The 13,173-nt window shown below is 38.4% G+C and overlaps 1 protein-coding gene across 2 annotated transcripts in view; it reads left to right on the top strand.

Moving 5' to 3' along the window:
• The window catches only part of tyw1 (tRNA-yW synthesizing protein 1 homolog (S. cerevisiae)), a 66,712-nt gene extending 58,771 nt beyond the window's left edge, over window positions 1-7,941 (top strand). For both annotated transcript variants that reach the window (XM_026924831.3, XM_026924830.3), the window contains exons 15-16: window positions 990-1,157; window positions 6,741-7,941. In XM_026924831.3, the coding sequence (XP_026780632.3) occupies window positions 990-1,157; window positions 6,741-6,962 (390 nt within the window). In that variant the 3' untranslated portion in view covers window positions 6,963-7,941. The remainder of the gene's footprint in view (window positions 1-989; window positions 1,158-6,740) is intronic.
• Window positions 7,942-13,173: the final 5,232 nt, after the last annotated feature.

Below are 13,173 nucleotides of genomic sequence, written 5' to 3'. Positions count from 1 at the left end.
GCTGGAAAGCCATTTATTTTGCAAAAAGTTTTAGGTTGCTGACTGACTAACTTACCAGAAGCCATAAACACACTCTGCACTCTTACCCTGAGTCTGCTGTCCTCTCTAAGCAGAAAGATTGTTACAAACATATTCAGAGTTTCATGTTTTAGTCTTTTTTATGTTGCTGTGGTTTGAATCTTATAACCGTTCCTTTGTGGGAAATTATCTTTTTTAATGAAACTGGGTTCCAGATGTACTAAGCTCTGAGCTTGTTTCCAACATAATTAAGCTACATTTTGTCAAAAAAAAAAAAAAAAACTCTGCATATTATGTACAAAACAGACATACAAGCTTAAATGTGCAGTTTATGTCTCATATATGCGGAAATGTGCAAAATACACTTCTCTCCTTCATCCATATGCATTTGAGAGGGAAAGGTTGAGAAATAGGAAGCCTGGCTGATTTACATATTCCGTTCAACGTATTAAACTTTGGGTGATTAGTGGTGGTTTTGTGTGTGATTTTTGTCAACGTCTGGAAACCTCTGTAAATTAGTGCCATGTGTGTTCTTTGGAGCAAGATAGATGGTGTTGCCAGGTGTATGTCTTTAAATGAAGAAGGAATGAATCATGAAGAAACTAAACACCATAAACATCACTTTTGTGACATTTTTTTAGGTTCCAGGAGCCAAAGTCAACAAGAAGAAAATCTTTTATACAAAGCAGATTATGTGCATAGATTATTCTTTTCATTAGATTTAAACTAATGGCACATCAGCCATATTAATGTTTTACACACCGTTTTCTTGTTCTCTACAGCTTTAGTAAACTGAATGTTAGTCAGACCTCGTCACGTTTTGCACTGTGCCTCGTCTCGTATGTACACATGGACCTTTAACAGTTTAGCAGAAATGCAGAATGTGACATTTTTCCTCTATTGCTGTTCTTTGATTTTTTTTTATTTTTATTTTTGCTGCAGTTGTACAGTGTTGGTCTCTTCCATTTTAGGGAGTAACTTACTGTGGTGAGAGCTCAGCCAGCAATCTGACCATGGCCAACGTGCCCTGGCATGAGGAGGTCGTCCACTTTGTGCAGCAGCTCGCCAACCTCCTGCCCGACTACGACATCGCCTGCGAACACGAGCACTCTAACTGCCTGTTATTAGCCCATCATAAGGTGATTTTCACACACACTTTCACATGTGCTTGATGCTCTTACATTTATATCTAGGGATTTGGTTTGTTATTGTAAAATAATAAACTCTCCAAAATGCAAATGAGTGCAGTCATCCTCTGCATCATTTTCAGGCTAGAATTAGTCTTGTTTGTTTTCATGAACAGAATTCTGATAAATTTCTGATAAATAGGAAAAATCCTTTTTATTTGCCTTTCCTTCATAGCATTTTTTAAATGGTTTGCGCGGATCATTTTCAGCCTTTACTTCTTACAAATCCAAACATTTATGTGCATGCTATTCTCAGGTTTATGTGCATGGTATTCTTCTTCTTATCATTATGATTATGATTGTCACAATTATAGTTGTTTTTCTGCATTTTTCTATTATGATAAACCCTCTGCGAATGAGTTTAGGTCTGACAGCAGCTCTGTCTAACTCAATTACTTTCACAATGTGCAGTCTACACTAAATCAATTAGGGAAGCATAATGATGGATGCAACTTCGCATCAGCTGTCACCCATGCAGTTCATAATTTCTCTGCATGTTTTCTGCTGCTCTGTAGGGACATATCTGTCTTCATAATGATCATCTCAGAGTTACACAGAAATATAGTGCACTCATATCCTATCACCTCTGTAATAGTGTATATGAAGCCACAAAGATAGTAACTCCAAATTGGATGGTGAGTCAATGAGAGTGGAGCAGTCACTATTCACGCCCACATAGCCAGGAGGAGAGAGGGGCTGTGAGTGTGCCGTGTGTGCAGACTGGTGTGTGTGTGACCTACAGGAGACATCGACAGGACAGTCTAATATCTAATAGGTCTATTATCTCATGTTGCGTCTTTATTGAGCTGTGTTGCTTTGATTTTTTTTTTTTTTTTTGAGCTGCCACCATCCCTCATGTTTCATTGACAGTATTGTATGTTTGTGCGTTAGTTTTCTTGAAAAAAGACCTTGTCAGCTTGCTGGAAGAGTCTGTTTGGGTCACAAGAACGCTTGCGTTCAAAGCTTCCCCAGTTTATGACCATTAATGCCACCTGTGACCGTCTTCTTATTACTTAGAGCAGAGATTGAGGGTATGTAGCACAAAAGAGGCATATTAACGGTCATGTTTTGTCTTGCATGCTGACCACCTCTAAATAAAAATGGCACCCACCAGAAAAAGTTTTCCTTTACCATTTGTTTTCCACAGCATCAGTTTATACAGCTTTAGTTTACAGTGGAAAAAACTCGAAATGGTTAGCTGGCATGTTATAAACCACACTACAGTAAAAGTCCACCGTCTTTCTATCTCAGCCAGCGTCTCCTTATTCAGTGTCAGTTCTGCCTCATTCAAAGCATACCTGAAAACCTATAAGTGCTATCACTCAGGTAATTACACATGAGTGCAATGAGGTGTAGTCAGGCATTTTAGAATCGATTTTAAATTGCTGTTGCTTACCTGTCAGGCTTTACCTGTGAAGCTCTTGAATATATTTGTGAACTGTTAGTTTCCTATGCAAGTGGCAGGTCTTTGAGGTCTTCAAGGGCTTTTGGCTGTTCCAAGAACAAGATTGCCCCTAAACTTTGGAACAGTCTTCTCCTTGATATCTGACTCTCTGATTCTATGGTGTCTTAAAGCCCATTTTAATGTTTTAGCTTTTATCACAAATAGTCTGTTTGTGTGTTTTGTCAGTTACATTTTTTGGTGTTTTCTTGTTTCTGTCTGTTGTTGGCAGTCTTGTATGTCTTGTTATTTTATGGTGTTTTTTTCTTTTAGATTTGGTTTTAATAATTATTTAGATATGTGTATGTAGCCTTACAACTTTGAGTTTTCAAGGTTTAAACAACAGATAAAAAGTAGTTCTCAGAACAGATTATGCATAGCAGGGCAGCTAGCTAGTGGATGTTAGCATGCCAAACAAATGGTCATGACTTGCAAGCGAGATAAAATATATACCTAGCTAGATACTTTGTGGGTTAGAGAGAATTATTTATTTTAACAAGTAAAATTGTTATCTAGAGAACAACTTCAGCCTCAATGTTCAAAAAAAAAAAAAAAAAAAAAAAAAAAGACAGAGAGAGAGAACTTACCTCAAGATGCTTCTTCAAGTTAGAAGCGTTTTGTTTCTCCCACAAAAAACACAGTGCGCACTCTTTTTTTTTTTTTAGTATGAAGGGGTATATGGGGAAAAGCCTACACCTAGTTTCCTCATTCAATAGATTTTTCCAACTGAATAATTATTAAATGAAACAAAAAAGTAGATGAAAAGTAATCCCTTCAGTAATATACATTTTTTAGTCTGTTACTGTAATCTGATTACCATTGATTTAATCTGTAACTATAATGAAATACAGTGACTCATGTTTTGTGTTCTAAGTACATAATGCCGTAACATGTATTTTGTTACTCTGGCCGTGACGCATGCAGTGTAAATTCAGGTTTAGATGCTGACCAGCAGGCACTACGCTAATATCGCCAAGTCTAATTCACCAGAAACGATTAAACTACACGCTTGTCCAATCTAACCACTTGTTAACGTTTGAATTAAGTTTGAGACCAGTAAAAATTCCTGAACAATCAGTGGGCTGTGATTGTAGTGGTGGCCCCTGGGCTGCATCCTAGGCTAGACGCGGTGTTAATCCAGCATATCCAACAATACCACACCATGTGCCTTTATACATTTATTCATGAAGAAGAGCTCTTAAATATTACAATCAAGGATTCTGTACATGAGGATGTGCTTCCACTAGAACTGATTAAAAGAGTGGAATCCCTGAGGAAACTTAGTGAAGCGGTAAGCTTGCCCAGCAGGATTTTGTCGGCTTTGGTTTGACTTGAATAAAAATGTCCTTCATTAGTTCCTAACTTCAGCCTTTCTAGTCATTCTCTAACTTCCACCTTCTATCTGTGCTGTGATCTAATTATTTTCAGTTGAGCAAATACTTCCCAACAGAATCATGTTTGCCAATTTACGTTTCGTAGTTCTTCTCTGATTGAAAGCTCAGACTGATGTTGATTACGTCATTTACACACATCACTACTAGCCCATGATGCTTTAGTTTACTAAATTCGAGCATACAATTAAAAGTCATTTCTCATCTGATTTAAGGTATTTAATTAACTGTGCAGTCTCAGTCATGCTTTTCTGTACCTCAGTAGCATATGTTTTGGGTTCATTTCTTTATAGTGGTGCAATGTCACCATTTTTCCTCATTTCTATGGTTTTGTCAAGAATGAATCTGGGCAGATGGAGTTTAGATGTGGCCATTTGTAACAGGTGTATACACTTGTTTTAGTCTTTTCCAAATTACTTTTGATGTGCCTGGAGAATACTAGCTTAAACAAGCTGTTTTGGATTTGGTCATATTTGATTTGATGCATTTTATGCCATGAACATGGGGTGTTGACTGAAGCAAAACAGATTAAGCAGGTGAACAAAGAACACAACTTTCATTACGCCGCTGATATTTTGCATAACTTTGCAGAGAATTGGCTTGATTACTAGGGGAATGTCAGCTTTGAAAAGGTATCAGTTAATACCTTTAATAACCCAAAAGTGGAATCAGCGTGTTCTTAGAATGCTTCCAAACCTTGGTTTCTCCCTCCCCTGCAGGTGTTTAAGTAGCTCAAGGTCCTAGGTATGAGATTACAGGAGAGGTGTTGATGAGTTCGCGGTCTCCAGCAACATCAGCTCTGGCCTCACATGAACACTCATCTACTCGCTGCTGCTTTTTTTTTTCAGTGACCCAAGGGGGCTCACACAAGCACTTCATTCGAGCAAATTACTCTGTAATGAAAACACAGGGCTTAGGAGGACTTGCCTCATGAGGAGTTACATTTAAAGACTTGCTAGACTCACCACGGAGACAGCATTTACAGCTACCACAGGTGAGCGTGAAGGAAGAGATAAAATGGCAGCGAAGCAAACCTCTTGGGCTTAGTGTGACACTAACGGAATGAGTATGAACAGAAGTGGTGTCATTTTCTGTACATCAGGACGTCAGAGTGAAACAAGGCTGCTTTCAGGAACACAGACAGCACTCAACATTATTAATGCTGATAGCAAAATCAAGCTGGGCTTCTCGCGTTGTCTTAAAGGCTTCATTAACTGCACCAAGGAGTTCTGTTTGGTGTGGCTAAGACTAGCTAATGCAGAACAAGCGTCTTTGTAATGGAAGTGTTTTATTTCAGTGTTGTTATTTAGGCAACCAGTTGTCTTGTTTGTTTAAGGGACTTTGCTGTCTGCTAATGCCTGCTCACATCACTCTTCAGGAAGGTTTGTTTCTCTGGTGACACCAGAAACGACGGGTTTCAATCAGACAGCATTCAGAAGAGAATCCCATTAGGAAGCTAAGAGCCCTTTGTTTTCCCTGAAGAGTGCATCCACAGATGCTTTAGACTCCTCTGTGATCCAAAGAGATCCTTTACGTGTAAAGAAGACAACAGAAATATTGTTCTAAGAGAAGGCTTGTGGAGGCTAAAAGCAAAGTCTTCTTTACAGCATAGCATTATGTCACCGCTCACTGCCACTTGATGAACAACTTGCTTTGCACTTAAGCACACACCCTTGAGCTGTGCCTCTTGGCCTTTTGCCACACAGCTTGTACAAATTAGGGGTGTATAATATTTTTTTGAAAAAGCTGTAGAAAAACCTGCTTCTGCTGACAAGTCCCAGATGCTCTTGCGTTTGTCTGGATTTTTTGCCTCACTGGCTGAACCCCCAGCCACAGTGCTTTATTTAAGATCAGGACATGAGACATACGGCTAATTATTCTCCTCATTGGTGTGAAATGTAATCAGTTAACTGTTCAGTAAAGCTCCCAATTATGTTAATATAAATGCATTACTAATACAAGCAAAATGAAGCTGTGCTCACGTCTTTACAGATTGTTGAATAGAATTTAAATATTTTGGATGTGAATTGAATTGGATTATTTTGGATTTGGATTAAATACCTGAACTTTTTATCTTTATGGTTTGAATAGGAACTTTATGCTATGGATTCGTGTTTATAGTGCAAGTTGATCAAAAAAATGAATAAGGGCAGAAACAAAAGAAATACTTTGTGAAAAATAGTTCTTTTCATGAGATTTGTCTTTGAGCGGCCCCGTTCAATCCTGAGAGCTAATTACTGTCTGTTTGGAGTTTCACATGTCTTATATCCAGGTGGGTTTCCTCTGGGTTCTCCTTCTGCCTACTACCACCCAAAACATAGGTGGAATGGCTACTCTAAGCTGTCCCATGTGTGTGTGCATGTATGTATGTGGGTGTTCTTGCCTGTGACGAACTGGTGTCCCATCCAGGGTGTCGTCATCCCTTAGACCCAGTGTTCACGGTATAGGTTCTAGATCCATGGCAATCCAGGATACAGTGATACAGTGATTACTGAAGATTTGCTGATTTCTGATTTCACTCCTGAGGAAACATCTTACTCTACCTTCCTCTGGCAGCTTAATGCAAAGAGGAACTACACGTCTCATTAGTAGATCAGTTCTGTCAGGCAGGGAAGCTATCCTGTGCAAATGCTCTCTTTCACTCCCTTTTTTTTTACCTTCTCTTGTTTTGTGTTCTGCTTCTGCATGCATATCTCTTTACAGTTTAAAGTGGATGGTGAGTGGTGGACGTGGATCGACTACGAGCGCTTCCATGAGCTCATTCAGCAGTACAATGAGAGCAACGGTGCCAAGACCTTCACTGCTCTGGACTACATGGCCAAGACGCCCAGTTGGGCTGTGTTCGGAGCTCGAGAGAGAGGCTTCGACCCCTCAGACACACGCTTCCTTAGGAAAAACAAGACCAAGGATATCTCTGGGTGCTGATGTCAAACACTTGCAGCTGGATCTCCATTTTTAACATCTGAATAAAAGAAATACATTTTATAAAGACTTTAGTAAAAGGATCTAGGGTTTTGAAGATCTGTACGAATCATCATTTCCCACATAAGAATAGAATTTTTAAAATCTTAGATCATTACTTTATTTTCCAACACAAGATCTCCCATGTAAGTCTCCCATGTCATATGTTCACCTTCACTTTAAAGATTTCTTATTCTTTTGTTTGTTTTTGAAATATCACACTCAGAATATGCTGGTAGCATGTACCGAGCAGTGGACATGCTCTGCATTAACACTGCAGTCTCTCCGTGTCTCTTTTTCTACATTTCCCCCGACATGGCAGTTTCCGGTTTCTTATTGTCCTCAGTTTTCACCCATAGAGAATCAGTGCGAGGCCTACAGCTTCATTCATTAACATACAGAAAGTCTGAGGCAAAAATATTCCTTTATTCTATCCATTTAATTAAAATGTCACTTCACACACTGGCTAGTTCTTCTGTGTAAAATTAGCATAAGGCCAACTTTGTCATGAGCTTTAGTTCGAGGAGTTCTTTAGGGAAGCTAATATTGCTGTGACATTGGCACTACAGTTTTTTTTTTTTTTTTTTTTTTTTTTTAAACTCTTGCCTTTTTCTCAGTCTGTGTGCTCTCTTGTGGTTTCCTGCTGTGAATGTAGGTGTTACTTGATTTTCTTTTTGTGAATTCTCATTATCTTTTGTTCAAAGAGCTTTCATCATTTTGAGGTTGAGTTTTTCATTTTTATTGAGCCTGCTTTACGGTAATATCTGGATTTCAATGCCAGTTGCAGAATGTGAGCATATCATGTGTTTTGACATATTTTCCAAATGTCTCTTTATTCTTAGATTGCTCAAAAGATGTCTCAAATGGTAACTGTTTTAACTGTTTGGATCAGAAGGTGTGGTGCCTTATTGAATTCTGAATAAAATATATGATAGTTATTAAATGTTGTTTCTGGATGTTTATTATATAAGCCTTTATTTGAATATCTGTAGTTTTCAAGTTTTTTATAATGCTATTCTCACCTCAGAACTTCCCCCCATTCTCCCTCCTCCTGTAAAAATATCGATCTATTATCTGAAATTTTTTTTTTCTTTTCAAAATCATGCTCTCCATCCACGTTTATTCAGAACTGAGTCTGATATCTTTTGTAACTTCAGAAATTGACTAATACAGAAATTAGGTTCCAGTCATCTGAGCAAGAATTCCTTCTATCCCACACCGCTGAAGCTCCGTGCTTTCCTGATCCAAAGGATCAGAAGTGGATCATGACTAGTGACAGAAATCAGCAGTACCACACCACAAGTGAAAGAAGAACTATTGATTTTATGTAGGCTTCCTGGTTTGTGTGAAAAGGTTTCCCTTCTTCTCCCAGAACAGATCTGGGCTAATGTGCCTCTCGGTCTCGCTCATACAGTGCCCTCCAGATTTATTGCCACCCTTGAACAAAAATGATTGCATACAATAAACTTCACACACAGTGGGCCTCGTTTTTCAGTCTTGTAGTACTTAGTAGGTTTTACAAACGTTTCAGAAAGGTTGATTTTCTTCACACTTGTGTGTGTATGGTGATCACCTGTAAAGTACAGATTCCTTACACAGCTTAATTGTATTTGGTGATGCCCAAAAAAATCCATGAAGCTTAGGTGCACAGAGGGCTGGAAACACGAAACACAGTAACTACTGAATGGTGAAAGAAAAGGCAAAAAGGCAGGAGTGGAAGTTTGTGCCAGTAATAAATATTTATCAGTGTACCCGCACCTGAAATGGTCAAAATCTAAAGACAAATTACCGAAAATGTGACTTAGGTGAGAATTAAGTGAGGTCAAATGGTGAAAATGGTGTGATATGAAAATGAAGGAGGAAAAAAAGATCTACACTTTGCCCAGGTGATCATGGACACCAAGCATGTCACAGGGAAAGTGCTGTTCAGTTGTTTTAAGTGTCTCAGTTGATGTGCTGGAAACAGATTTCATCCTATGAAAAAAAAAAAAAAATCATACTGGTCTTTAAACACCCTTTCCCTAATCGTGAGCTGCACTAAATCTTCTGTCAGCTGCAGTGTTTGTTTACGGCTTATGGCTATGAGCAGACAGACCGGCCCATCCTCAGTTAATATCACAACATTTTTTCTGTCATAATTTAATGAGTAGTTTTATTTGTATTAATTTATGGGATTGTGTTGGATCGCTTTATTTTTTTTTGGATGTTTTTTTAATTAATATTAATATAAAACCACTGGTTCACAAACTTTTCCCGATGGTATGTTTAGTCCTAGTGAACTAGCATGAGGATATGTTTTTAATAGAAACTGCAAAGCAGTTGATTAAATCAGGGTTTACATTAGTTAGTAAATTTACTCACACTCAGGAGCACAAGTAGGATACGAAGGGTTTTTTCCCCCGAAATTACAGGAACTTCATGAATAGCAGCTTGTTTGTGGAAACGCTCTTACAAACGATTGATGAATAAATCTGGTTGTATTGGGCACCATAATCTAAGGCTATGTATTTTTAAATATCTTTTTTCTATCAATACAATACCCATAACCAAAGAGCTAAAATGAAGAAGGGATAAAAGAACCTTTGGAACTATTAGGTGATACCATAAGGCTTTCCACTAGATTTTGGAACATGACTGTGGATTATTTTATATTTTATGACGGTTCCAAATGATTATGTAAAATAATTGCACTATAATAATGTTCATTAAACATCAACCAAGTCATTACCATTCCTCCATAATTTATAAAATGGTAGATATGTGGTTTTTTAGTTTTCATTGTTATTTCAATCATTTTCAACAGAAGTGTCATAAAGGTGTTTTATGGCAACGTTATTAATATAAATGGACCAACAAGATTGGTTGATGGTAGATCATGCATGGAATGATTAAATAACAAATTCTTGCTATCAATGCTTCTACTGTTGTCTGCATCTACTCAAAATGCACGAGTCCTTCATCTTATCATTATTTCATCAGCCATACCCGCAGTGCGCTTTACATGCAGATCACGGGCAGCCACTACTGGACTACAGGACTGCTGAGAATTCTAGATAATGTGAAAATGCTGAGTAGTGACCATTTTAATATTTTTCCAAGTTCACATGGGCTGAATGAAATTTGCCCTGCAGGTCTCGAGTTTGATGTTCCCTAAGGAATAATCTGAATAAATGCAAACAAGTTGTGATTCTTGAAAAAGGTATTTTTCATTTATTCTCAGTTCCCCAGGAACTTTTTTGTTGTCTAATCATGTCCTGTTCCCCTGGAGTATGAATCTGAGGTTCCACAGATGTAAAATCCCTTTGTCGTCCATTATCATGGGGCGAAAAACCAAAGAACTGTCAACACAAACAAGACATATGGCTGTTGATCTGCACAAATCAGATAATGGATATTAAAATACATAAGCATTTTAAAATACCAATACGTATAATTAAGGCCATTACAAAAAGTTCCACATGTCTGGAACACTTGGAAATTTACCAGGAAATGGAAACATTGCAGAGATTAGTTGATTCTTGTGGTTGTCAAACTCAACCGCTATGCACCAGTTTCATAACAACAAGCTGTTTGGAAATGCTGCAAGAAAGAAGCCCTTCCTGCTTCCTGAACTTCACAAACCATCACTGGAACTTTTTGGTCATGTACACCAGTATTTTTGTTGACAAAAGGGGAGTGAAAATAAAGAAAACACCTGATGCTCACAGTTAAATATGGAGATGGATCATGCATTGGGGCTGTTTTGTGGCTAGTGGCTCAGGGACTGTTATGAAAATTGATGGCTTTATGAATCATGCTCCGTACCAGGGGTGTCATTTATCAACTTGTTTAGAACAAGTTCTAATTCTGTTCATAAGAACTGCCAATACACACTAGAAACTTTTTCACGTGTACACACAGCCGCGTGCAACAAATGTTGATAAATCTTACATATTCTAAATTGCTCTGCTTCAGCATGGCTACGCACATTTACATAAAGAAATGCCTTGAAATAATCATATATGGTATATACATATATACAGTTACCCTTATTTGGAAATATAATTAACTGAGGCATGAGTGATATAAATGCATGTAAGATGTGTCATTATTTGGCTCATGGCTGGGAAATGCCAGACCTGTCATCATAATTTTGGTTGAAAATGTGCCCATGGCTAAAAACCTTAGAGTAGAAGGACTTGAGTGTGCACAGGGATACTATTGCTGCATTTGGTTGGCCTTCCCAAAAAGTCCCGAAAGTTGGTGGCAGAGATCCATTAAAATTGCACTGGGAAAACATCATATATGGTTTCATATACGTTTATATTTCATCTGTGTCACCTGTGTGTACCTTGTTGTGAGCACAATATTCACCAATTACTCTGTCAGTGTTGCTGACACGATTGACAATGAGCAGGATGGGAGCTCCTGCATATGTGTGGTCAGGAGTCATTCTAAATATACATACATCTTCTGCACAATAATAACTTCATAAATCACATTCTACGCATAGAAACTTGTTTATGTACAGCACAGTGAAAGATGTTTTATTTGCATATTCCAACTAGGTAGAAAGTCAGGGTTACAGCCAATGTAGAAAGTAAGAGGTGATGAAAATTCTTACAACTTTATATCTTCTGCATGTCTTTTGAAGAAATAGTGCACAATATTACTATTTCCATAGTGGAGTGCATTAAAAACGTATAGGTGTGACTTGCCCACTCTAAATATCCCATAGCTGTGAATCCAAAGTTTCTTGACCTTCGGATAGTGTTGTGTCTTCTTGAGGTTTCAGCCTGTACTGAAACAGGGAGAGTATCCAGTCTCATAACCTTTTATCTGCACTCTACTTCTGATGCACGTACACTTCATGCCCCCTAAACATTCACCGAAGTCAGAAAATGGTAGATAAGAGATTTTCTGGTTGATGTAGGAAATAAAAATGCCTAATTCAATTCAATTCAGTTTTAATTATATAGCGCTTTTAACAATGGACATTGTCACAAATCAGCTTTACAGAAACCTTTATTCCCATGCTCATTTATTCCCAATGAGCAAGCCAGAGGTGATGGTGGCAACGACATGACAACAACAAATAATTTCTCTTCTATAACTGTATACTATAGAGCTAAAAAGTGCTACTTGTGTTAACAGGAACTTGAGTATGAGCATCAGAGTCATTGCTGAATTCAGTATAGTTTTAACTTTAATTCTATTGTATCAAACTGAAGTTATTAACTGTTCAGTGATGGAGACTGGAGCGCAAACTGTTCTTAGCAATTGCAGTTCTAAGGCTATCCAAGGAAGAACATCCACAGCCATCTTTATGGATTCTTTGTGGTACCATCCACAGTAATCTCCTGGTGATATTTAGGCTATCCATGGGGGAGCCATCCTTAGCAGCAGCACGTGATTTTCAGGTGACGAAAACTCCAAGCAGAAGTGGGGCATCACGATGGATCAGGCAGGTCTGGAGAGCAGAAGGGGTCAGGATCACTATTTCAATTTCTTCAGTCAGTGACCATTCAGTCTATTTTCAAGGTTTTCCAGAATAGGCTTGTGAACATCATTACCACAACGAGGGATCAGTCACTGTGAGTGACTGACGCATGACTTCCTGTGGAGAGAACCATGTGTACTATACCAGGTTTTGTGTGTGTGTGTGTGTGTGTGTGTGTGTGTGTGCGTGTGTTTCTATGAGGATGCGTTTCTGGCATGTTCAGGTGGTGATCCTGCCATCAGAGTATTCACACTGTTCCTCTCCATCTGGTCTGTGCTAAGCAGAATTGTATGTTATGCCACTGTAAGGTTTAGCATACAGGCCAAGATCACATACAGTCTCATCTGTCTCCTCACGGTTCAGCTGTGTGAACACATGGGGCAGTTACACTAGTGCACGAGGAAGAGAGTAATGGCTAGGCTTTGTTCCACAGATTTCAATGAAAAGGGTGCCAAACTGAAAGCTATCACCTGCCAAAAATGAAAAATTAACAACTGCTTAACAAAATAACAATATGGTTTCAGTTCCCAAAAGCATAAGAAACTTAAGATAATCCTAACTTGAAGTGAGTGTACTCAATGTGAATGTGGCAGTCATAACAGATTGTGCTGTCACTTCTTTATCATAGAGTGTTTCAGCACATACAAGCTTGAAAGGGAAGCTCACCGCGTTCACCAGGTGAGCTGATACGTGTTG

Source organism: Pangasianodon hypophthalmus, chromosome 14 (genome assembly GCF_027358585.1).
Source record: "Pangasianodon hypophthalmus isolate fPanHyp1 chromosome 14, fPanHyp1.pri, whole genome shotgun sequence".
In the NCBI taxonomy this organism is placed as follows: Eukaryota; Metazoa; Chordata; class Actinopteri; order Siluriformes; family Pangasiidae; genus Pangasianodon; species Pangasianodon hypophthalmus.
Note: the sequence above shows the minus strand (reverse complement) of the source record. Positions and strands in the feature narration are given on the sequence as shown.